General features: G+C 46.3%; 2 protein-coding genes across 3 annotated transcripts in view; one reads left to right on the forward strand and one right to left on the reverse strand.

Moving 5' to 3' along the window:
- LOC129699642 (tetratricopeptide repeat protein 7A-like) overlaps positions 1-9,938 on the reverse strand; it is a 199,024-nt gene extending 189,086 nt beyond the window's left edge. Inside the window, exons 1-2 of one of the 2 annotated variants that reach the window (XM_055639614.1) lie at positions 9,742-9,938; positions 5,671-5,834 (exon numbers count right to left, since the gene is read on the reverse strand). In XM_055639614.1, coding sequence (XP_055495589.1) covers positions 5,671-5,834; positions 9,742-9,868 — 291 coding nt within the window. In that variant the 5' untranslated portion in view covers positions 9,869-9,938. The remainder of the gene's footprint in view (positions 1-5,670; positions 5,835-9,741) is intronic. The other variant, XM_055639613.1, reaches the window with a different exon arrangement.
- Positions 9,939-11,795: 1,857 nt separating this feature from the next.
- Positions 11,796-26,952, forward strand: part of dync2li1 (dynein, cytoplasmic 2, light intermediate chain 1) — a 33,552-nt gene continuing 18,395 nt past the window's right edge. Inside the window, exons 1-5 of the mRNA XM_055639616.1 lie at positions 11,796-11,947; positions 23,005-23,122; positions 25,128-25,162; positions 25,370-25,439; positions 26,712-26,800. Of these exons, the coding sequence (XP_055495591.1) occupies positions 11,934-11,947; positions 23,005-23,122; positions 25,128-25,162; positions 25,370-25,439; positions 26,712-26,800 (326 nt within the window). The 5' untranslated portion in view covers positions 11,796-11,933. The remainder of the gene's footprint in view (positions 11,948-23,004; positions 23,123-25,127; positions 25,163-25,369; positions 25,440-26,711; positions 26,801-26,952) is intronic.

Here is a 26,952-nt window from a genome sequence, read left to right on the forward strand (position 1 = left end):
AATGTTGCCCTAAGAGAAATTTAAAAAATGGCAACAAAATCCAATGAGGTACTGGTAACTTTAAGTCAATTGGGGCTTTAAGGAAAACTAGAATAGATTCTCCAATACTTGTAATAATTTGACTTGTAAATTCAGAGATGACGTTGGAAAATATGCAAACACAGGAGATGACATCTTGAGGACATACAACAATCAAACAACCTAACATCATTATCTCCACATAGATGAAAGCAACCGAAGGCACAAGGTCTGCTGTTACTGCTTTCAGAGAAAGTGCACGTAAAATGAAATACAATTTTCAAAAACAAAAACTGTTTATTTTCTTCTCCAAAGGAAGAATTTATAAAGCTATGAAAATTAAATTAAGGCCTCAGAGATATGGGACATGATATCGATTCATATGAACACCAAACAAAGCAATGTGCTTTCAACAGGGACAGTTTCAAGTATAAATGGCCTTTTGACAATTGCACACATCCATCTCTGCACCTGAACAATAGAAATCATGATTTTTATTATTTTTTTTTTTTAACAGGCTAGAATTAGTGATCATAGCGTGCTGCAATTTCCCCAGAATAATCAACCAAGAATATAGAGTAGAATTCTGGTATTATCTGGGCAAAAAGATGCAATTGATCTTTTTTTCAACAATTGCAAAATACTCCAAGTTTGAAAGTTAAATTTAACATCAGCTTTTTGGGGAAGTGAAAGCCCCTTAAGCCCATTTTGCCATTTAATTAGACCGTTTTAAGGTATTATACCTTATCCTTAAAAGATTTGCTTAACAAAAATCTGTTATTTTCAATTATTATACTTTTTGTTATACTGATCCAACATTATGTATTATTCTGGGAAAGTTTTGGGGTGGGAGTGGGCGGCAGGGATAGTGTGGAAAGAGCTGAAAGAAATAGCTCAAATTTCAATTAGATCATCCAGAGAATACAAAAAAGGTACAATGCCCAGAAATAAACACGATCCTCAAGATGCTCAGGTTAGATATTTGTAACACAACTTTCACTCCTTGAAATAATGGCTAGCATTCAATTAACCTGTTCGATTTTGGGTCATTCAACTGGCTTTGTGTAATTTCTGTGCATACACATTTTAATCCCGCTCACCTTCCATTTTCGATCTTTTGAACTGTCCTCCTCTGGCACTTTCTCCTGCCTTTAGCATCTCATCTTGTTCCAATTTGCCCTTGTCATCAGCCCCTTTGCCATTAAAGAACAGCTTCCTCACGTCCCCTTCTGAGAAATATATATTTCTAATTCACTTGTTGCATTTTTAAACTCCCAAATGTGTTTGGCCCTTCGTATATCACCACCATACTGCAGTCACAACCCTGCTTTAATAAACCTACATTCCACCTTAAATGCCCTAATCCAGAATCAGTTTGAATACTAACTGAACTTTTTTTTTTCTACGGCACTTCAATGTCTTCAACTCTCTCCATTCTCATCATTAACAAATTTATGAAGCCTAAAATTCAGATCATCCAATCGACTGTCTCCGCATCTTTCCTTTTCCTCCCTAATCCACCTGGTCAAACTTCTGATGTGCTCAAAATTCTAGAGATGAATGAATGCTTGGGGATAATGCCCCTCCAATCTCATCTTGACCATGAGAATGACCTCACCCTCCTCAGCGACACTACACTGAATCGCTGATCTTCCAATCTCCCAGTTCCTATTAGTCAACATGGTTATCTATCCCCCAAGAAACAATACAAATCTGGCGTAATTTATGCTCTAAAGAGGAATTAAGGGTTGTGGAGAATGAGCGGCAAAGATGATCTGGGAACGTTCAGAGTACATGACAGAAAAGGCTAAAAAAGTTTCAATTTTTCTAAAACTCTGCCCTTATTTCTGAATCCCCCTTACAATAGAAAGACTTCTCAATGAGGGGAAAATTAACCTTTTTGTAAAATCACGTTTTAAATGCATCACCAGGATATAAGTGGAGGCAAACATTCCAGGGAGAACTGGAAAGGTATCCAAAAGGAAATAATTTGCAGGGCTTTAAAGAGAGATACTTGCTGGATTGCTTTCAAGACTTCACGTGCTGAATTCTCCTTCCATGCTGCAACCACTCTGATTCAGTAATCCTCTCAACATTTATCCTCAAGCCTCATCAGAACCTTATTAGATTTATTAACATTTGTTAGTATTACTTCACATTTTCCGAAACTACATTTAGAGACCATTTTCTAAATGTCATGCAACTACTACTTTAAATAATTCATTTCAGCATCTTCCCAATGGCAGATGGTTGTTTAACAAGTCTGTCGTTTTCTATTTCCTATTCCCTACTTTCTTGAATGGTGGAGTGACATTTGAAGTTTTCCAAACTTTGGAAACCTTTCCAAAACCCGAGGAATTTGGGACGATCACAAACTATGAATCCACTATTTCTTCTGATAATTCTTTAAGAATCTTGAATGCATTGATTCAAAGATGCAAGTCGAAAACCCACACTCGAAGATCAGGCTTTAAAAACAAAGAATCTATAATTAAACAGTTACACACGGGGGTAGTAGTTTTTGTTTGGTTTTGTTTAGAGATAAAGCATGGAAACAACCCCATCGGCCCACTGAGTCCATGCCAATCATTGGTCACTTGTTCACACTAGTTCTATGTTATCCAACTTCTTCACCCACTCCCTGCACTTTAGGGGCAATTTACTGTGCCCAATTAACCGACAAACCCACACGTTTTTAGTACAGGGCTCAAAATTAGCGGTTTCGAAATTTTAGGTGGCCAATGGCCACCTAAAATGCTGCCAGGCAACCTAAATGCCGAGTCATTTTTCCCGGCTTGGCACTGCATATACTGGTTTATACCAAAGATATATCCAAAAAACTGGAGTAACTCAGCGGGTCAGGCAGCATCTCTGGAGAAAAGGACCGTGACGTTTCGTGTCGGCGGTGACTGTAGTGCGGGCAAAGATACTAGGTACGGGGTGACGGAAGGTCGGAGCGACAGCGTCAGTGGCTCCATCTCCCCCGCCTGCCCTGATAGCGGCCGCAGCGTGCCACTCCGCCAACAGCGATAAACGGTTTCAAAACAAACCCTCCTGCACACCGAGGCCGGGAGGAGAGGAGGAGGAGGAGGAGGAGGAGAGGAGGAGGAGGGGAGGAGGAGGAGGAGGAGGAGGGAGGAGGGAGAGGAGGAAGAGGGAGGAGAGGGAGAGGAGGAGGAGGGAGGAGGAGGAGGAGGAGGAGGAGGAGGAGGAGGAGGAGGAGGAGGGAGGAGGAGGAGGAGGAGGAGGAGGAGGAGGAGGGGGGGGGGGGGGGAAAGGAGGAGGAGGAGGAGGAGGGGGGGGGGGGGAAAGGAGGAGGAGGGGAGGAGGGGGAGGAGGGGGAGGAGGGGGAGGAGGGGGGGGGGGGGGGGGGGGGGGGGGGAGGGGGGGGGGGGAGGGGGGGGGGGGGGGGGGGGGAGGGGGGGGAGGGGGGGGGGGGGGGGGGGGGAGAGAAGGGGGGAGGGGGGGGGGGGGGGGAGGGGGGGCCCCCTTCTGCCGTCTGCCATCTGAAGCAAAGATCTTATATCATCTGCACCGCTCGGCTCCGCACCTTCCTGTTGGCTGGCGGAGGAGGGAGGCGGAGGCGGTGGCGAGGAGATCCCAACTGCCTCCCCCTTTGGTGGGCGGCACTTAGCGGTGGACAGGGACGGCTAAGGCAGTGGGGCAATGATGCCGGTGTTGTGTCTGAGGAGTGCTGACCTACCTTCCTCCCCCCCCACCTGATCCCCTCCCCCTCCCCCCCCCCCCCCCCCTCTCTCTCTCCCCGTCTCGTCACTCCCTCTCTCTCTCTCTTTTTCTCTCGGTCTCCCCCGCTCTCTCTCTGTCTCTCTCTCCCCCTCTCTATTTCCCCCCTCTCTCTCTCTCCCCTTCACCCTCCTTTTCATGGGACCCCTCCTCTCAATCCCGCACTGATCGCCATTCCAGCCTCCATTGTCCACACTGACATCTCCTGTGCTCCCCTCCCCGTCTACCCCCCTCTACCTCCCTCCCATCTATTCATCCTGCACTGATCCCCCTATCCACCTCACATTGATTCTCCTGCAACTCCCCATCCATCCTGCACTGCTCCCCCATCCATCCTGTACTGATTTCGCCATCCATCCTGTACTGATCCGCCCATTCATCCTGGACTGACCCACCCTCCATTTATCCTGCACCGATCCCCCCCATCCATCCTGTAGTGATCTCCCCATTCATCTTTTACTGAACCCCCCATTCATCCTGTACTGGACCCCTCATTCATCCTGTACTGAACCCCCCATTCATCCTGTACTGATCCCCCATCCATCCTGTAGTGATCCCCCCCCATTCATCCTGCACAGACCTCTGATTCACACTGTACTAACCCCCCCCCCATTTATCCTGTACAGACCCCCCGCCCCCATCCATGCTGTACTGATCCCCCCATTCAGTCTGAAGAAGGCTCTCAACCCGAAACGTTGCCTATTTCCTTCGCTCCATAGATGCTGCCTCACCCGCTGAGTTTCTCCAGCATTTTTGTCTACCCCCATTCATCCTGTATTGATCACCCCCATCCATCCTGCACAGATCTCCCCTGTCCATCCCGTACTGGTCCCCCCATTCAACCCCACTGACATCCCCCGCGCTCTCCCCTCACAATTTTACCTACTCCAACCAACACGCACTAATTCCCCTGCCTCAATCCATCCATTCTGCACCGATTGCCTTCTCAAAACCCCTCCCCCCCACCCCCCACCATCTATCCATCCCACACTGATTCCCCCCGACCCTATTGTGCTAGAAATGTTTTCAGACCGAACATTGATTATGTTTGATAACGGAATGCAATCAAATGTGTTTTCATTCCCAATGTTATAAGTGTTATAAAAAACTCATGGTGCCCATGAAACTATTGCATATCAACCCATCAGGTACATTAACCTCATTCACATATGGAAATGTGCCTGTATGGCCTATATTTGGCTCCATCCCCATTCCATAGAAAACTAAAGCAACATGTCTAACATTAAAAACTGCATAAAGCACAGTAACAAGTTTAAACAAGCAATCTACTGTCCCATGATGCCACATCTTGTAGAGTTCTCACATACCAGCCAGATTCCAATGCAAAAACATTTTTTAAACTACACATGGAAGCCATCAATCTGATACATGGCTATAAACTTCTCTCCCAAATATAGTAAAACACAAAGTGCTGGATGAACTCAGTGGGTCAGGCCCAGTGTCAGTGGAGGGAATGAACAGACTAAGTTTTGGGTCGGACCCTACTTTAATGTCTTCTGCTCATTCCCACCACAGGTGCTGCCTGGCCCACCAAATTCCTCCAGTACTCAAGATTCCAGCTTCTGCATTTTTTTGCATTTCTATAAAAATATACTAAATTGTTTCCAACCCCAAATCGGCAAGTCTTTGGCATGTGGGAGGAAACCGGAAGATCCAGAGGCAATCCACAGGGAGAACATGCAAACTCCACACAGACAGCACCCGATGTTAGGATCTAACTGGAGTCTCTGGCACTGTGAGGCAGCAGCTCTAGCAGCTGTGCCACCTTGTAATGTATTACTTCCAGTGCTTGGTGTTCAGGAATGTGATCTTAACCCACCTTTTCATACAGTAGGGAAAAAACATTAAAATGATAGTTTGCACAGTGGATCCATGTTATGTACTCACTTGTAGTTTGCCTCTGTTTAAAATACTGCTTAAGTGGTTTTTGGCTTCTCTCATTTTGGGTTCATTCTTTTCCATTAATGGAGTGCAATCTTTTAGCTTGACTGTGTTTTCTTTCAGGCACTGTTCCAAGAGAACTTCAGCAAGCAGCAGATTCCCAAAATCATCTTCATTTCATAATTTGTAAAGAAAACAAAAAAAAACTTTACCATCAGAAGACTGGAACAGGCATTTGCTGAAATTAATTTACATTTCAGAGCCAATAATTACTTCCAATCCATTTACACTTTTATTACCACAGATATTTATAAATGCATTTAACATGGAAAAATGTCCCAAGATATTTCACCGAAGTGTAGATAAACACAAAAGTGGCGCTGAGCCAAAGATAAAGATGTCAAAATACTTTTTATACAGAGATGATGGAAGAAATTTTAAGAGCAAATGCCAGGCAGTTAAGTGGAAGTGTATTCAACGTGGGTGAAGGGAAGAGGGATGGTGAGTTTGAACAGGGATGTTAGGATTTAAGGCACTATGAAAATGGGAAGAAGCTAAACCATGAACAAACTTAGACATATGTTAAATACATTTGATGGACCATTTCAATCTATGTCTCAATTTCACCAGAATTATTTTTTGTGATGCTCATTTATACGCCAGGATGAAGTTGGGGGTTGGGTGGGGGGGTTGGTGGGTGGAAACTGTAGAATTACTTCCTATGGGAAGCAAAGCATAGCAATAGCCATAGGGTTCAATGTAATTTTAGAGCAGGGCCGAGACCAGGCATCCTGCACCAATTGACTCGCAGCCTGCCACTCACAAATCATTCCACCGTGTACTAGGCACAAGTGTGAAGGAATGCTTTCCCTGGATGAATGAAACACCAAAAATACACAAGAAGCTTGGCACCATTCAATGTGAGGCAGCCCTCTTGACCATTCAGGAATGTGATTTGACCACTCACACAGCCAGATCTCCACCATGTAACTTCACCTTTAACGCTGCCTGGATTAGAGGGTTACAGCTACAGGGAAAGGTTGGGTAGATTTCGGTTGTTTTCTCTGAAATGTCAGAGGTTAATGGGAGACTTGGTAGAAGTATGTAAAATTATGAGAGGCATAGATACACTAGACAGCCAGAAACTTTTCCCCAGAAATGTTGAACACTAGAGGGCAAAGTTATAAGGTGAAAGGGAGAATGTTGAATGGAGTTGTGCAAGGCAAGTTTTTTTTACACAGAAAGTAATGGGAAACTGGAATGCATTGCAATGGGAGGTGGTGGAGTTAGATACGATAGTAGCATTTAGTGGCTTTTCGATAGGCACATGGAAATGCAGGGAATAGAGTGATCATGTACTGGCAGATGAGATCAGTTTCACTTGGCATCATATTCCGTACAAACATTGTGGGCAAAGGGACCATAAACTTAGACATTCCATGATAAGATATTTGTGTCAATTAAGAATGTTGAACTAACTTATTACAAGCAAAGACAAAAGAGATGAATTCCTATGGTGAAATGAGAGAAAACAATCTCAACATCAAGATAACATTTGATAAAGAATGCAACAAGACATCTTACTAAACCTGAATTCAACAGGGGTGAGGGGGGAACTCTCCGATGGCTGGAAACCTGCCTCACACAAAAGTTCAGTAGTGCACCAGTTAGTGTTGCTGCCTCACAATCCATCAAGTCAGGTTCTATCCTGACTTCAGTTGCTGACTACGGTGTGTTTGCATGTTCTCTCTGTGACCTCATGGATTTCCACTAGTTTCTGAGAAAGTACCTAAAAGGCGCTCATTGGGAGGCTAATTGCTTACAGTCAATTACCCTTAGTGACACCAAGATATCAATGATTTGGATAAGATTGTAGAAGGCACGATTAGAACGTTTGCAGATTATACTAAAAGCGGATGATATTGTAGATTAAGATGGTTATCAAAAATTTCAGCAAGATCTTGATCAACAAGGCAAATGGGTTGAGGAATGGTCAATGATGTTTAATGCAGATACGTGTGAGGCGTTACATTTTGAGAAGTCAAACCAGGGCAGGACCTTCACAGTAAATGGCAGGGCTCCTGTGGAGTCTTGTAGAGCAGGGGGATCTATGAGTGCAAGTACATACTTCCTTGAAAGTGGTGACACAGATAGATAGGGTGGTCAAGTAGGCTTTCAGTACATTGGCCTTCATCAGTCAGGGTACGGAGTATAGAAGTTGGGACGATATGTAACAGTTGTGCAAGATGTTGGTGATGGCATTTGGCGCATTGTGTTCAGTTTTGGTTACCTTTCTATAGGAAGGATGTTGTTAAACTGGAAAAAGTTCAAGGAAGGTTTATGAAGATGCTGCCAGGACTTGAAGGCCTGAGCAATAGGGAGAGGTTGAGTAGGCTAGGACTTTATTCCTTGGTGCACAGTCTTTAACTAGAGTAGGGAATCAAGAACCAGAGGACAAAGGTTTAAGGTGAAAGGAGAAAAATTTAATAGGATCCTATGGGGCAACCTTTTCACACAGTGGGTATACGGAACTAGCTGCCAGAGGAAATAGTTGAGGCAGTTACCTTAACATCATTTAAAAGACATTTGGATTGGTACATGGATTGGAAAGATTTAGAGGGATATGGGTCAAATGCAGGTTAGTAGGACCTCATGGTTGGCATGGGTAAATTGGGCTGAAGGACATGTTTCCGTGCTGTATGACTCTACAACTCTACGAAACAGGGTTGACTAATGGCCATGAGACAGAATGGAATACAGGATTATGGAATGGGAATGCTCTGAGAGCTGGCTGAGACTAAATTGTTTAATGCCCTCCTTCCATGTCTTAAGGAAATATGAAATATTGCTATTTTCACATTATTATTGGCAGTTGGGGTGAATTAAATCAACCCAAGGCAATGCTGTTAAAGTTGTTGCATGCCCCAGTCCCAATCATCAACAAATGTAACTATGTCCTATCTTCTGTCAAGCTTACACGACTTTCAAACATGTGATGATAGAGGGGAAAATAAATATTCTTCACAAAAGTTGACCATTTCCAACAAGAGCAAATATTATCATCTGTGTTTAAATTCAACAAGTTTACCATTCGTGCTTCCCCCACTGTCAACATTCTGAGGGTCGTCACTGACTAGATGATGAAATGAACCACTTACATAAATACAGTGATTTGATATTTTGTGCTGAGCATCTCAAGTGCAGGTCAAATAAAGTTTGTTTTGCCATATACAAGCAAAAGGCAGAGCATAAAGGAATTCTCTGTTTGCCTATATGAATTGCAACAGCAATAAATATCATCATCCTCAGGGACAAAGCAGCCAATATAACTAGCAACCCATTTTTCAATCTAAATTTACCTCACTTGTTGCATCGTGGCTACAGTATGTACCATCTACTATTGGCAATACACCACACAATTCAGTCGTAAACTTGTAGCCTTTAACCACCTGAATGACAAGTGAACAAAATAACGCTGTCATTTTGGGTTCCTCCTCGAGTCACGCAAGACCCTGCCTTGGAGATGTACCACTGTTTCTTTATCAGTGTCTAAATCCAAGAACTCCCCGCTCAACAGCACTGAGATTATTTTCACTGGAAGTATAAAGGGCAATGCAAACAAAGACCGGCCATCATATTTACAAGGACTGTTTGGGATTGGCAACAAATGGTGATATACCAGCAACATCCACGCACCTTAGGTAAATCAGGAAATGAGTAACAACTCCGTGAAGAAATAACTGAAATACATTCAACGTTATACTGTGTTGCACCTTTTCAGTGCAGGTAAATAGGTAACATACATTACACGGCAATGCCCAGAGTAAGGGCAAACGTTAATTATTTATGCAATCTTATTTATGCACCTTCAAAGTTTCTGCAGACCACTAAGCAATATAATTGCGCAAAACATCATATCTTAAAATAATCCCTTCCCCACTATGAATTTTAATTCTTGAAACTTACTTTTAAAATTGCATACAACATTTAAAAGACCCAAAGGTCACTAAACTTTTCCAAACATAAAACGAATACCAGTGACTTAGAATTGGGGAAAGAAAGTTAACCATTACTGACCATTTTCTGAAGCTTTTGGAGAAAGTTGCTTCACAAGATTTTGGATTCTGTCCCATTGACATTCTCCCCTACATTTTTCTATTTCCGCCTCCAATTTGTACTGTGAAAATGATATCCTGGAGGCCATTGCAAGCCGAACCGAACCACCGAAAAAGAAACTGTAACATGCAAAACAGACCCTGCGTCTACATGTTCCCGCTGAGCGCTGGGAGTTGTAGTTCTGTGTATTTCAACCCCAGGAGAAAAGACAGCAGGCACAAGAGACTGCAACTGCTGGAATATTGTCCTGGAGGAACTCAGTGTCAGATAGCATCTGTGGAAGGAATGGACAGATGACATCCCTCTACAGATGTATTCTGACAGGCTTGATATCACCAGCACCTTGATTTAGACTCCAGAAACGGCAGCTGAGTCTTATCACAAAGTATTGTTTTATTCATATGTTTTAATCAGAAAATATTGTTCAAAAATAAAAGTTTTAAGAAGACAATTAGACTTTATACTTAAAAGTTACTTTCAACTAATTCACAGCTCACTTTTCAGTACTTGGCTTAAATTTTCCATGACAAATACAAAGTATAAAATAACCTTACAGTAATCTTTGCTGTTAATATATTATTGTGAAATCATCATCACAACAATATGTTGCCCTTTGTTCTGTGCATTCTGTGCATAGGTTGTTGTTTCTAACCTATTCTGTACAATCATTACATTAGTTTCCTTCTCTAACATTACCAAACTCCACCACTCCCTCCGTTTATGTTTAGCATTATGTTTAGCAGAAAAACTCTTCAGTGCCTTTGTTATCTCTCAATTCAGATTTTCTAAAGTAATCCTGACCTTCCCCTTTAAACCTTTCGTACACTTATTGCCATCCAACATTCGAATGCATGTTTCCTAACTCGCATCAGATTCCATTAATCCATCAACCTGTGCAGAGAGAGAGAGAGAGAGAGAGAGAGAGAGAGAGAGAGAGAGGTTAAAGCTGCAGATTGCAGTTCAGAGCAAATGTTGCAAATCGAGAATGACACTGGAAATGTCTGTCGAAGGCTGCATAAGTGGGGAGTTAATATTACTGATGGATAATGTTATAGCAGCAATGGTTAGTTCCGATGTAAATAGAATATGGGAAACAATCTAAAATTGTTGAATTCTGTTTTCTTTTCACCACACTCAAATGAAGTTGAGATGTTAGAGATAGACACAAAGTGTTGGAGTAACTCAGCGGGTCTGGCAGCATCTCTCGAGAAAAGGGTGACGAATCGCGGTGACGATTCGGGTCGGGACTCAGTCGAAGTAAGAATCCCAACCTGAAACGTTACCCATCCTTTTTCTGCGTTATTCCAGCACTTTGTGTCGAAATTTGTAATAAACCAGCATCTGCTGATCTATGTTTCTACGTGAAGTTGAGATGTTGTTCTTCAAGCTTGCATTCAACCTAATTGGAACAATGCAGGTAGACACAGGTGTTTCTGGTGAAAGAACCTTGAGCTCAAGATTCCAGCAACTGATTTTTTATTTTGCCTCCAGACCTTTAGTTCTGCCAAATGGTCTTCGACTCTTTTTGTGTAAGAAGGAATTGCAGATGCTGGTTTACATCGAAGATAGACACAAAAAGCTGGAGCAACTCAGCGGGTCAGGCAACATCTCTGGAGAAAAGGAATGTGTGACGTTTCGGGTCGAGACCCTTCTTCAGACTCTTTTTTTTCTCTTTCCGCAAACTTACTGAGTGTTTCCAGTATTTTATTTATTTTTTATTTCAGATTTATAACGTGTGCAGGGCTTTTTAAATGTTTCATGCACTGTATAGTTGTTGGATCCTGCATTAAAAAAAATAGTGGTTCCCTCCCACTTATTGCAATGAGATCTGTTGGCTTGGATGTCCCACAATAAATCCCCGAAGATAGACAAAAACCTGGCTTAGCTCAGCGGGTCTCGACTCGAAACATCACCCATTCCTCCTCTCCAGAGATGCTGCCTGGCCCGCTGAGTTACTCCAGAATGTTGTGTCTGTCTTGCATCTGCAGTTCTTCCTACAATTCCCAGAGGTCCTTTCGCGGCTTGCGCGTGACGTGTGGACGTACCCACTGACGCATCGCCAGCCGCAGTGTCCATGGCAACGGGGCCTGGGCCGGTGGAGGTCGCGTAAGGCGCGGGTGGAGGAGCAGCAAGCGGTTGTTTCTGTGGGGACGATGCCCCGGTTGAGGTGACTAGTTTACGTTGCTGTCAAGCGGTTAGAAGTAGCGGCCTGAGCAGAGTACTTCAGACGCACCACGGATGTGTGAAATCTATTGTTCGTTCAATCCACTACTACAGCTATAATCTGATAGCTAGTCTAATAAACTTAACTACCTGCATTTATAATAACACTTTAGATTGAACTCCTTTACGGGCAGTAATGCTAGAGTGTAATCACATATCCGCCCTGTAATCAGTTGTAGGGTACATAAAGTTCAGGACGCCAGGCATTAATTCTGCGTTTATACTCTTTACTAACCAGTGGAAATGTACCTTGATTATTTCACTTGTGTTTACGGCATAAAGTGCTGCAGGAGGTGCTGTAACTGTACAGCTCCAACCAACTGGTTTTGATCCTGACATAAACCCCTGTCTCATGGTGCGAGTCCACTCACGAGTAATCCCGAGTTAAAAACAAATCAAACTCGTGGTAATCACGTAGAATTAACGTAACGGGAACGTCGGAACTCGTGGACGTTACTTAGCGACTCGTAACGCTAACGGCAGGTACTCGGGAAACTTGTAACTCCTGAAAATGTTTCATCATGTTGAAAGATTTCCACGAGTCAAATGTACTCTTGAATTTGAAATTTGAAACTTTTAAACTCGTTGTAATACCATAGTAGCCCGTGAGTTTACCATAGTGACTTGTGAGTAACTCGTGGGTTTGGCCTGAGTGCCAGAAGTTAAACGCTGAAGATTAGTCAGATCTTAATTGAAGATTTTCAGTGAAGGAGAAAAAAGCACTCACCGGGGATCTGAGAAACATTGGCAAAAAGAATGAACCATGCAGTGTGGGGAAAGCTGCATTGCAAGAGTTCATTTACATAGAAACATAGAAACATAGAAAATAGATGCAGGGGGAGGCCATTTGGCCCTTTGAGCCAGCACCGCCATTCATTGTGATCATGCCTGATCATCCACAATCAGTAACCTTTGCCTTCCTTCTCTACATATCCCTTGATTCCGTGACAATAAGCTAAACTAAACTATACATCTTGTATCTGTGCACTGTGGACGGCCTGATTCTAATCATGTATAGACCCGGATGAAGTGTCTGGAGGGACAGGGAGTGTCACAACGCACAGGTATTTTATCTGGTGAGACGCAGGAGGAGCCGGGCCCGGAATCACCCCATAGAGCCCAAGTGGCGCAAGTAGTCCCTCGGAACAGTTCTCCGGAGAAGGTTCGAGTCAAATGGCCTGCAAGACAGCAGTCTGGCATCAGTTCGACGAGGACGTCGACAAGGTGCTAGAAGCAACTGCGAAGGGAGACGTGGACCAAAGGCTGTGGACGATGACGACAATCATCATCAGTCTAGCTGTGGAAAGGTTTGGAGAAGTTGAGAAGAAGCCGGCCAGAACGCCTTTCACCATGAACCAACGAGCAACAAAGATCCACAAGGAGTTAAAGTCCCTCAAGAAGCATAAAGAGGCCAGCGAAGAGCAACGTCCCCCCTTGGCTGAGCTGCGAACCATCCTGAGGAAGAAGTTGATGTCCCACCGTAGAGCTGAGTGGCACCGAAGACACTGGAAGGAAAGAGCCAGGAAGCGAGCATCCTTCATAGCCAACCCCTTCGGCTTCACCAAACAACTACTCGGGCAGAAGCACAGTGGGAGTTTGGCTTGCTCTAAGGAGGAGATCGACCGGCACATCCAGACGACCTACAGTGACCCCGTCAGGCAGCAGGAGCTGGGCCAGTACAACATCCTGATAAAACCACCTCCACCCATCAGGGAGTTTGATAGTAGAGAGCCATTCCTGAAAGAGGTCCAGGACGTTGTGAAGAGAGCAAGAGCTGGCGCAGCCCCTGGCCCGAGTGGAGTCCCCTACAGGGTCTACAAGAACTGCCCCTTGTTACTGAAACGGCTGTGGAAGATCCTGAAAGTCATCTGGAGGAGAGGAGAAGTGGTGCAGCAGTGGCGATTCGCTGAAGGAGTCTGGATCCCAAAGGAGGAAGATTCCAAGAAGATCAATCAGTTCAGAATCATCTCCTTGCTAAGCGGAAGGCAAGATTTTCTTCAGCATAGTGGCGAGGCGGCTGACCAACATCCTCTCCAGCAATGGCCACATCGACAGCTCAGTGCAAAAGGGAGGCTTATCTGGAGTGCCGGGGTGTCTAGAGCACGCGGGAGTGGTGACCCAGCTCATCAGAGAAGCCAGGGAGAACAAGAGAACAGACTGGAGGTTGGGATCATCACAGGCTGTACCATCTCTGTGATCCTTTTTGCCTTGGCGATGAACATGATCGTCAAGTCTGCTGAGCCAGAGTGCCGGGGCCCTCGGACCAAGTCAGGAATGCGCCAACCACCAATCAGAGCCTTCATGGACGACCTGACTGTCACCACTGAGTCAGTGCCAGGAGGCAGGTGGATCCTGCAGGGGTTGGAGAAGCTGATTGGATGGGCATGAAAAAGCTACTTATCTTAACTACTAAACCAGGTTCGCTTCTTAATAAACAGACACCACACAAACTGTTTTGGTAGACCAGTTCAAAACTTTACTTAACATCGGCCGATGGAAGGGAGGGAGACTCCAGTCAAGTGACCAACACAGACACTTGACTGTCCCCAGTCCTCTTCTCTGAACAACAGAATTACATTGCTTTAAATAGGTTTTTTTGTCCCCTTATCACATTCCACAGACATTAGTCATGGTCAGAAGTACTGGAAAAGGTTTCCACAGAATGCATCACATCAAACCCTTTTTTTACATGGTACAAGATATACTAAAAACATTGTCCATTTGTTTTATCTCCAAATAGACCACCCTTGCTCTGGTCGCTGCTTCCTCTGTCATTTGGTCCCTCATAAACATAGGTCACTTGTTTACAAAGATGCAACTGTTTATTTCTCTCTTCCTTTATTGCCTGCTTCCCCATAAACATTGGTTATTTGATCTCTACTTCAAAGGTTTCTCTCCAGCTCCAGACAATGTTATCTCTCACACCCCCCAACCTGAGGAAAGCCTAATTTGACACTAAATATAAGCTGTAAGCTAACCCAGAAACCAATTTAATATTTTTAACTAAAATTCGGCTTCATCAGGCAAGGATGAGGTTTAAGCCAGGATAATCAAGGTCACTGGTGCTGAAGAATGGCAATGTCATGGCCAGATTCCGCTTCAACATCGAAAGGACACCAATCCCAACTGTCTCCGAAAGGCCAGTGGTCTTTGCAAGGTGTTTAACAGCAGCCTGAAGGATACAGCATCTGTCCAGGCAACCTGTCAGGAGCTGGAGAGTTGGTTGAGAGCAGTGGACCGGTCGGGGCTTCCGGCAAGTTCAAGGCATGGATTTACCAGCGTGGTATCCTGCCAAGGATACTCTGGCAAGGATACTCTGGCCACTGCTTGTCTACGAAGTCCCAATATCCATCGTAGAGAGATTGGAGAGGAAAGTCAGCAGCTTTCTCAGAAGGTGGCTGGGACTGCCCAGGAGCCTTAGCAGCATCGCCCTTTACGGAAATAACACCAAGCTCCAGCTGCCCCTGAAGTCCCTGGAGGAGGAGTTCATGGCAACTCGGGCCAGAGAGGTGATGCTGTACAGGGACTCCAGCGACCCCAAGGTGGCTCAAGCAGGGGTGGAGGTGAAAACTGGGAGGAAGTGGAGAGCCGGCGAAGCCGTGCTGCAAGCAGAGTCCCGGATACGCCACAGAGTCCTGGTGGGAGCAGTGACTCGGGGAAGAGCTGGCCTGGGAATCTTCCCATCTCCCCAGTTTGACAAGGGGAAGGAGAGGCGCAGGCTGGTCCAGGAGGAAGTGAGGGCAGTGGTGGAGGAGGAGAGGTCTACCAGTTGGATTGAGGCAGCAGGGAGCAAAGTTACATACTGAGCTCTGGCAGGCTGAACCACAGTGCATCAAGTTCCTGGTCCAGGCAGTGTATGATGTCCTGCCCAGCCCATCGAACCTCTTCATCCGGGGCAAAGCGGAATCTCCAGATTGCCCGCAATGCTCAGGCAAGGGGATGCTGGAGCACATCCTGAGCTGTTGCCCAAAGGCTCTTGGGCAGGGACGGTACACATGGCGTCACGACCAGGTTCTTAAACCCATTGCAGAAGCCATCAGCATGGGAATCAGCAGCTGTAGACGAGAACGCCCCACCACCCAGATGATCGTCTTCGTGAAGGCCGGAGTGCAGCTGCCAAGAACCACAGCAGCCAGGAATCCGTCAGGAATCCTGGCAACTGCGTAGGACTGGCAGCTTTCCGTAGACCTGGTGAAACAGCTGAAGTTCCCACAGCACATTGCCACGACCACCCTGAGGCCAGATATCCTCCTGGTCTCAGAGGCGACCAAAAACATCGTCTTGTTGGAACTGACTGTGCCGTGGGAGGACCGTCTGGAGGAGGCCCACGAGAGGAAGATGGCCAAGTATGAAGAGCTGGTCATAGACTGCCGCAAGCAGGGCTGGAAGGCAAGGTGTATGCCCATCGAGGTTGGCTGCAGAGGTTTTGCAGGGCAATCGCTCTACAAAGCCAATCGCTCTACAAAGCCTTATATGGTTATATGCACTGGGCATAAACGGAGTGGCGAGGAGAAAGGCCATCAAGAACACCACAGAGGCAGCGGAGAAGGCCTCGAGATAGCTCTGGATCGGGAGAGGAGGTCCATGGGGAGGAGCGAATGCCACCTGAACACAAGTCGTGGTCTGATCAACCACGGCTGGGTCGCCTGGGTGAGGGTGTCTGATGTTGAAAGAACCGAAACACCCAATGACCCCAGGTTACATCACTGATGATATGTTCAGGAGCATCTATCAATGTATTTGTATCAATCTGCTGACTGGTAAAGCACGGAACAAACAAAAACTTCTCACTGTACCTCGGTTTACGTGACAAAATAAACGAAATATTCATATCAGTGCTGATCTCAGACAGCTGATGATGTGAAATCCAAAATACTGGCACTGCACTGTGGCCAGCGGTGGAGTTGCTGCCTTACAGCTCCAGAGATGCGGGTTCAATCTTGACTACCGGTGCTGTCTGTACGGGGTTTGTATGTTCTCCCCGTGACTGTGGTTTGTATATTTTCCCCGGGAGCTCCAGTTTCCTCCCACACTCCAAAGACGTACAGGTTTGTAGGTTAATTGGCTTGGTGTAACTGTAAATTGTCTCTAGCGTGTGTAGGATAGTGTTAGTGTGCGGGGATCGCTGGACGGCACGGGCTTGCTGGGCCGAAAGACCTGCTTCCGCCCTGTATATCTATACTAAACTAAACTAAACCTCAAGAGAAAAACTTGCTTTGCTTTTGTAATGGACAGAGTCTGTGACAGTGTTCACACTCTCTTGTGTTTTGCTTTGTTTCCTTGCCTGTGAACTGGCTAGAATTTGCAAAGGTCAGCAGTCAGGAAAACTGACTAAAAAGGAGGGAGGGGGGGATTTATGATGTATGTATGATGTATACCTATGTATGTATGTGTGGCGGTCCCTGGGGGGTAGGCCACTCCTTGGATCATCCCCCTCGACGATTGAGGGACAGGGGCGTAGGTCTGCCACGGGGTTTACCGGTCGACTCCCGAGGGGTAGAGATAAGAGTGTCGGTGTGTGTTCTTGAACTGTTGGAATTAAAAAGCTTCTTTTGAATCCGCCTGGCGTCCGGTCTTTTCCTGACCTTGACCAGGCCACTACACTGGTGACCCCGACTTCGTTCATCACGCGTCGTGATGGATAATAACGCTGTTGCGCTGAAGCTCCCAACTCTATGGACTGAAGAACCCGAAACCTGGTTCCAGCAGGCAGAGGCCCAGTTTGCTGTGCGAGGTATCACGCAGGATGAGACTAAGTACTTTTACGTGGTTGGCTCGCTTGACCAACTGACCGCGAGGCGGGTTAAGCCTTTCCTCAGGGCCCCCCCGGTAGCAAACAAATATACTGGCCTTAAAGCATTTCTCATCAGGAGGTTTGGCCTGGGTGATGCCCAGCGGGCAGCTCGCATTTTCAGAATGGACGGCCTGGGCGACCGCCAGCCGCCTGCCCTCCTGGAAGACATGCTCACCCTAATGGGGGACCATGAGCCGTGCTTTCTCTTTAAATATGCCTACCTGCAGCAGCTGCCTCCCGACATTCGCATGCAGCTCGCCAGGGATCCGTTTACCGACATGCTGGCGCGGGGTGAACATGCCGACGAGCTGTGGAATTCTCGCCATCGCAACCTGGAAGCAGTGGACGTCCTTCCCGAGGCGTTTGGAGACTCAGAGCAGGTCGGGACCGCTATCCACCGCGTCTCCACTGCTCCCCGTCGGCCCCCGCGGCAAAATCCGGCGGCCATTACGCATTCAGCAGCAGGCACGTCCTTTCAGCACGGCCAGCCTGCAGTTCAAACCAATGCCAGCAGAGGTCGCTGGCGTTCAAACCAGCCAAATCGGCTTGCAGTTTCACCAGACGCCAGCGGAGGTCGCTGGCGCTCAAACCAGCCTGCAGTTCAACCAGATGCCAGCAAAGCTGGTTGGTGTTATTATCATCACCGCTGGGGAGCTGCAGCCAGCTTTGTCGCCCACCCTGTTCGTTCTCGGGAAACTAAAGGGCCGGTCGTCAGCGATTTCTTCGGCGGCCGGCACGATTCATCGTGTTTTCGCTTGGGATCGCCGCAGTGGGGGACGTTTCCTCGTCGACACTGGTGCGGAAGTGAGTGTTCTGCCTCCCTCCATCACTGACATCCGGGCGGGCAAACAAGGCCCCCTCCTCACCGCGGCAAACGGGAGTGCTATTCGCACCTACGGGTTTCTCACCATTCCCCTCAACTTTGGCCGCAACTCGTTTTCGTGGAGGTTCGTCATTGCAGACGTTTCCCAGCCTCTGCTGGGCGCAGACTTCCTTAGAGCCCATTCACTGCTCGTGGATGTCAAGCGGCGGCGCCTGATGCACTCTGTCACGCTGGAGCCAGTCTTCCTCCGTACTGGTGATCCTGTAGTACGCCCTGATGGCCCCCTGTCATCCGTGGATGCGACTTTCGCGCGTATCCTGGCAGATTTTCCCGGCATTCTCGAACCCCACTTCCACTCCTCCACTCCGAAGCACGGGGTGGAGCACCATATCCCCACTACTGGCGCGCCTGTGCACGCCCGGGCACGTCGTCTCGCCCCAGACAAGCTCCGTCTAGCTCGGGAGGAGTTCCGCCAGATGGAGGCGATGGGCATCGTGCGTCCCTCCGATAGCCCATGGGCCTCACCGCTCCACATGGTCCCTAAGAAGGACGGGGGCTGGCGCCCGTGTGGCGATTACCGGCGCCTGAATGATGCGACCGTCGCCGACAGGTATCCGGTCCCGCACATTCAGGACTTCAATGCCCATCTGGCTGGGGCATCCGTATTTTCCAAGGTGGACCTCGTGCGAGGGTACAATCAAATTCCAGTCCGCCCCGACGATATCCCGAAGACGGCCATTATCACACCATTTGGTCTTTTCGAATTTGTGCGGATGCCGTTTGGGTTGAAGAACGCCGCGCAGGCCTTTCAGCGGCTTATGGACTGCGTGTGCCGCGGATTGGACTTTGTTTTTGTGTACCTGGACGACATACTCGTGGCCAGTCGCTCGCGGCAGGAGCACTGCACCCACCTCCGTCAACTGTGTCAGCGCCTCAGCGATTTCGGTTTAACTATAAACGCGTCCAAGTGCTGTTTCGGGGTGACGGCTATCAACTTCCTCGGCCACCGCGTGACTGAACAAGGGGTGGTGCCTCTGCCGACCAGGGTGGACGCTATTCGCAGGTTCCCCCGTCCGACCACAGTTAGGGGCCTGCAGGAATTCGTGGGAATGGTCACTTTCTGTCACCGCTTCCTGCCATCTGCGGCTGCGATCATGCGTCCGCTTTTCAACCTGATTGCTGGTCATCGCAGGGAGGTTGATTGGTCTGTGGAAGCAACAGCGGCATTTGAGAGGGCTAAGCAGGCACTGGCTGAGGCCACAATGCTCGTCCACCCACGAGAGGATGCCACGGCCGCCTTGACGGTGGATGCTTCGGAGATTGCGGTTGGGGCAGTGTTAGAGCAGCTCATTGAGGGTTGCTGGCGGCCACTTGCCTTCTTCAGCAGGCATCTCAGTGGACCACAGCGTCATTACAGCGCCTTCGACCGTGAGCTCCTTGCCCTATATCTCGCCGTACGCCATTTCCGCTATTTTCTGGAGGGGAGACCATTTACTGCATTCACGGACCACAAGCCACTAACCTTCGCGTTCGCCAAGGTATCAGACCCATGGTCTGCCCAGCAGCAGAGGCAGTTGGCGTATGTTTCCGAGTACACCACCTCCATCCGGTTCGTTGAGGGAAAATTGAACAGGGTGGCCGATGCCTTATCAAGACCTGCAGTCCACGCGGTTCTCCAAGTCGGTGAGGGGATCAACTATTCCGACCTGGCAGCTGCTCAGCTGGTCGACGAGGAGATGGCTGCCTATCGTACAGCAGTTTCGGGCCTGCAGTTGGAGGACATTGTCTGTGGTCCTGGGGGTACCACGCTGTTGTGCGATGTCTCCTCTGGAGTTCCGCGACCCATCGTCCCGATCGCCTGGCGGCGCAGGGTGTTTGAGGTGCTCCATGGCCTTGCGCATCCCTCCATCAGGGCAACAACGGCCCTAGTAGCCTCCCGCTTTATGTGGCACGGGCTGCGGAAGGAGGTTGGACATTGGGCACGCACTTGCATCCCATGCCAGACCGCCAAGGTGCAACGACACGTGCACGCGCCATTGCAGGAGTTCCCCATTCCTCATAAACGTTTCGACCACATTCACGTGGACATCGTGGGGCCGCTGCCGTCGTCCCAGGGCATGACGTATATATTTACCGTTGTGGACCGCTTCACGCGGTGGCCTGAAGCCATTCCGCTACAGAATTCCACCACAACTACCTGTGCTCGAGCATTGTTGGCGCACTGGATCGCCCGGTTCGGGGTTCCACTGGACATAACATCCGACCGGGGGCCTCAGTTCACGTCAGAGCTGTGGTCGGCCATGGCACGCCTCCTGGGTGTTCGTCTGCACCACACGACAGCGTACCACCCGCAGTCAAACGGCCTAGTGGAACGGTTTCACCGACAGCTTAAGGGTGCCCTAAGGGCGCGGCTCACTGACCCAGACTGAGTAGACGCTCTACCGTGGGTTTTGCTGGGGATACGCACCGCACCCAAGGAGGACTTGGCCTCCTCCTCCGCTGAGTTGGTGTATGGGTCTCCATTAACGGTGCCTGGGGAGTCCATCCCGCCGGCACGTGGCCAGGTGGAGCAGCCTTCAGAAGCTCTGCAACGTCTTCGGCAGACGGTGGGCAAGCTGGCACCGGTGCCCACTTCTCATCATGGGTCCTTCCGTCCGCACGTTCCCTCTGCTCTGGAGGACTGCCAGTTTGTTTTTCTGCGCAGGGATGCACATCGGACACCTCTACAGCGGCCGTACGAAGGCCCCTTCCGGGTCTTGGAACAGGGCTCGTCGACGTTCGTCCTGGACATGGGGGGTCGGCGGGAGACTGTTTCAGTTGCGCGGTTGAAGCCAGCACATATCGATATCGATCGGCCGGCGCTGGTAGCACTGCCCCGTAAGCGAGGGCGACCTCTGTCTAGGGTACCTCCTCCTTTGGTTACTTCGTACCCTGCACTTGTTGATCAGGCGCCTGTTCCGGGTCCGAGCGTAGTGTGCACCCGGTCTGGCCGTCGTGTACGCCGTCCTGTCCGTTTCGTACCTCGGGTACTTGGGGGGGGTCCTGTGGCGGTCCCTGGGGGGTAGGCCACTCCTTGGATCATCCCCCTCGACGATTGAGGGACAAGGGCGTAGGTCTGCCACGGGGTTTACCGGTCGACTCCCGAGGGGTAGAGATAAGAGTGTCGGTGTGTGTTCTTGAACTGTTGGAATTAAAAAGCTTCTTTTGAATCCGCCTGGCGTCCGGTCTTTTCCTGACCTTGACCAGGCCACTACATATGTATGTATACGTATGATGTATGAGGGCAAGTTTCTTTGCAGATGAATCCTTCTGCCCCGAGCTAAACGTTTCAGATACTCTTTTCAAAAATTCAGGTTCATAGAAAGAAATGTGAGCAACTTTGTTTAGTTTAAGGAGTGTCAAAATGAACTGCAGATACCTGTTTACACTGAAGATACACACAAAATGCTGGAGTAACTAGCAGGTCAGGCAGCATCTCTGGGCAAAAGGAACAGGTGATGGTTTTGGGGCTGATGAAGGTGTCTTGACCCGAAACAACACCTATTGCTTTTCTCCTCCTCCCTCGCATTCTTCCATGCACTCCAGCACTTCTTCCAGATGAGACAGATTTACATGCATCTGCTCTAACCTCATCCATTGATATCCGGCATTCCCAATGTGACCTCCTATACTTTGGCGAGACCACATTTAGACTGAAAATTTTGCTGAAATTACACCTGGTCTGTCAAGGCCTACTGGGTCTCCCGGTTACTAAACATTTTAACTCCTCTTCCTATTGCCATACTGATCTTTCTTTCCTGGGCCTCCTCCACTTCCAGAGTGAGGCCACACGCAAACCAGAAGAACAGCGTCTCGTATTCCGCTTGGGCAGCTTACAACCCAACAGTATGACTATTGAATTCTCTAATTTTAGGTAACTAACCAAACACCACCACTCTCCCCTTTTATTCCCCCACTCTCCTCCCAATTCACCACCTGGACTCACACGTATTTCTCCCCTCTCCTACCGCTTCCATCTACATTCTTACTCTGGCTTCATAATTCGCAACTCTTCTAGCGTTATCTCACACCTTTTGTCTTTTCATCACTGGGGTTTATCCATCCAGCTGCAACTCAAACTTTCCCCTAACCTGTATCTACCTTTCACTTGCCAGGCTTTGTCCTGCCTCTCCATTCTTCCAGCTTCCTTCCGCCCGCCCTCCACAATCGGGCTGAAAACTGGTCCCGACCCGCAGCATCACCTACCCCTGTTCTCCAGAGATGCTGTCTGACCTGCTGAACTACTCGAGCACCAACATCTGCAGCTCCTTGTTTCTACATTCTAAAATTTTGCTATATTTGCTTAGCAATATTCTTTCTTTGTGGGTCTTTTTTTTACCTACAGTGATACCTTATGGGACATAGCTGTGGCTGAAGTTTCTAAAAATAGTGAAGAGAAAGAAAATGAAGAAGACTTGGAAACAAGGGAACGATCTGTATTTTTCCTGGGAAGCAAGAGTGGGGTAAGCTGCTTGGACCATTTTCAAAACTAAAGCACTGTGTTTACAGCATTTAGACCCATAAATTAAAGGACTAAATCCAGTAGCTCTCATGTTTACAATCACCGAGCACCTCGGGGCTGTGTGCTGAGTGTTGTGCTACTCACTCTATACCCATGACTGTGTAGCCAAACTCAGTTCCAACACCATCTTCAAATTTGACAAAGTTATTCGACAAATTACTGGTAATGATGAGTTGGTGTATTGGTGGGAGATTGAATGGTACCAGAACAACAAACTTGTTGAGCCCACAAACACTCTTTACTCATTCAAATATATGTGAAAGGGACATTGAAAAAGAACAATTGCTTAAAATAATAATTACATCGCATAATACTGTGGATGCTAGAAATCCTTGCTTTAAAAAAACCTGCATTGCAAGAAATATTTCAATGGAGAGAAAGATATTCTGAGTCGAAATGAGCTTAACAAGCCCCTTATCTTACAATTTTCCCTTTGACCAGCCCTGTGAATGTACCATCCTTTGGGGGTTGTGCTGCTCTCAAAATCCTATCAGAGTCGCTCCCTCTATCACTGTGTGAGGTGCTGTGAACAAGGTTGATCCGAAATATTTGGATGCAGGTCAAACAAATGGAAATATTTTTGAATTCATGAAATGCTTAAATATGCATCAAATTCTGGAAAAATTGGCAATAAATGCTCCTTTTAAAGATTTAATCACCAGGAACAGAACGAGTGATCCAATATGTATCCATCTAATCTCCAGCTTTCTCCCAATTTCTGTGCCACAATGTGCAGGCGTGGAAATTCAGAATGTATTATCGTGAACACTACACCGGATTGGCCATTCACCACAGAAACCCCAACTAGTTGACAGCGTTTTCCAGCCGTCTTTCAGATCAATTACCTTTTATCAGAATTGATAAGGTTTCAAATAATTTCTTTGGTCTCATAGCTGCCTAGGATAGTTTTTTTTAGCTTTAGTTTTAGAAATACAGTGCAGAAACAGACTCTTCGGCCCACTGGGTCCGTGCCGACTAATGATCCCCGCATATTAACACTATCCTACACACACTAGGGACAATTTTTATATTTACCACTAATTAACCTACATATCTGTACTTCTTTGAATTTTGGGAGGAAAATCAAATCTCAGAGAAAACCCACGCAGGGGAGTCCGGTCACGGGGAGAATGCGCAAACTCCATACAGACAGCACCCGTAGTCTGGATCGAACCCGGGTCGCCGCTGCTGCAAGAGCTGCAAGGAGCAACTCCTCTGCTGCGCCACCGTGCCCCCTACTAGATGCTTATCAATGCATCTGAGGGAACATCAGGGTATGAGTTTCCCCACAGTTATTTTCATGTTAGTAGAGGAGCTTTGTTTTCAACATGTTGAGTGCAAATCCTGTCCCTCCTACATTACACCATCTTTTGACAGTAAAAGCTCTCAGAAAGACACTGAAAAAATGTGGATCAATTCCCATATTTTGGGAGTTGCTTCTTGACGAAGACAGACATTGATGAAGGTTTTCAGCATTGCCTTCAAAGAAGTGCCATTGGTCAGATGAGGAAAAAAATATTTGATCTCAAGGACTTGAACAAAACTTAATGTCTGTAAGCAGCAGTAATTCCTGAACTACTGTATGTTTCTGATGCAAATCCTGTCCCTTACACCATCTTTTGACAGTAAAAGCTCTCAGAAAGACACTGAAAAAATGTGGATCAATTCCCATATTTTGGGAGTTGCTTCTTGACGAAGACAGACATTGATGAAGGTTTTCAGCATTGCCTTCAAAGTGCCATTGGTCAGATGAGGAAAAAAATATTTGATCTCAAGGACTTGAACAAAACTTAATGTCTGGTAAGCAGCAGTAATTCCTGAACTACTGTATGTTTCTGAGATTTGCAATAGTCACACCAAAATATTATGGACATTGTTAATTTGTTGTTAATGATAACACCTAGATGTACAAATAGAATAAGTGTTTCTTGTATTTTGTTTTACAGGGGAAAACTACAATTATACTCAGATTCCTTGACAGGTATGTGTTGGCTATTGGTTTTAAAATCTGGAAAATTGAATGTCTTCGGAGTGTGGATTTAAACAACTCATATTAACCCAACGGTGTTTTTCTGATACACCTGGGATTACTTCATTTATTTTTATGCTACCAGATAAGTCAAGATAAATAATTGTGAATTTATAAAAATACAGTATATAGTATGTGTATTTAATTTATTTTTGGCAGGGATGAAGTTTCAAAGCCAACGTTAGCTTTGGAATATACTTTTGGAAGAAGAGCAAGAGGACATAACACCGTAAGCAATAATGTTATTGGGTCAAAGACAAATTGATTCCAAGAAAGAGAACATTTTATAAAAAAGTTTTGAACAGAAATTGTGCCAAGTTAACCAGCATTGAGCATCTTAAATGTGCTATTTGACAACATTTATTAAATCATATTCATACTGTAATTCCCCTGCATCCCGATACCTACCAAATATTAAACCTCCTAACTGGTCCTTCACAATTTGCCAGTCTAATATTTCCATGTCAAGTGGGATTTAAAACCTTCAGTAGCCCCCCCACTATAGATGGACATATTTAAACAATATGTATGTTACATCCATGTATGATCCTTGATGAGAGTTAGATCTTTTAAAGTTGACAAGCCAGAGACCAGTAATAATTGAACATAATTGCCATGTCTCTGAACTTTTGATGCCATTTTGCTTCAGTTGCTACATTGCAATATATTATTTGTCGTACCAAAGGCATTGGAAACTGTTATGCAGAAATATAAATAGATGTATGGAGCAGTAATAAAGTGATGTGTATGGTTTGTAGGAATGTGATACAGTCTTGGGAATGTAGCCAATCATCTCCATAATGAGGTCAATGCAACGGAACTTAATTACAATGCATTAACACTGCAGGAGTGAACTGTTCCAAGTCAAAAGCTAAATTTATCTAAACTGGTAATAAATGATATGCTGCAGATTGAGGGTGAATGCATCTATTATTTGATTTTTAATTGAAAGATCCATTCAAATAGTTCCAGATCCTGATTATAGTTATGAACAATTATTGAGATTTCATACTGTGTCTGTGGATTTGGGGATTTTAATTGTAATTGCAACATGTTGTAATCTATATTTTAAATGTATTCCCATAATTTGATTTAGCATTAAGTAATTTGTAGCTGTTTTTGTGATGATGTCTACTTGATGAGTGCCATCAATTTTCTGCCACTGGAGGGCATCGGCTTAATTTTCAACCCTAATATAACCAAAAGGATAATACATTGCATGAAATAACCTGACGGATATTTCTGGTGCATTTCCATAAGGAGCTCTACGAGAGTCTATGCCAAAATCTAACCAACTATCAAGGGAAATCTGTATTTGCAGAATTATCAGTTTGCCTTTTGCAGCAAAGTACCCTAATACTACCTCGCTAAAATAAAAATTCCAGAATATAAAGTACGCTGATAAACAATTTGTTAAAATCAAATATCTTTTGTGTATGTTATTACATTATAAGTTTATTTATGTATTTCAAATATCCATGTGTTGAAATCTGTTTTGCAGCCAAAAGATATTTCTCATTTTTGGGAACTAGGTGGTGGAACCTTGTTATCTGATCTTTCCCAGATTCCAATCACTGTTGACAACGTAAGGTTTGTGTCACTATCTGGTCAAGTCAAGACAGCTTTATTTATCACATACACATACAAGATGTGCAGTGAAATGAAAGTGGCAAAGTGCAAAAACAACAAAGCAGAACATAACGGACCCAGTATTTACATTTTAGAAACATAAAAAGACACAA

This window comes from Leucoraja erinacea, chromosome 8 (assembly GCF_028641065.1).
Source record: "Leucoraja erinacea ecotype New England chromosome 8, Leri_hhj_1, whole genome shotgun sequence".
NCBI classification, from domain to species: domain Eukaryota; kingdom Metazoa; phylum Chordata; class Chondrichthyes; order Rajiformes; family Rajidae; genus Leucoraja; species Leucoraja erinaceus.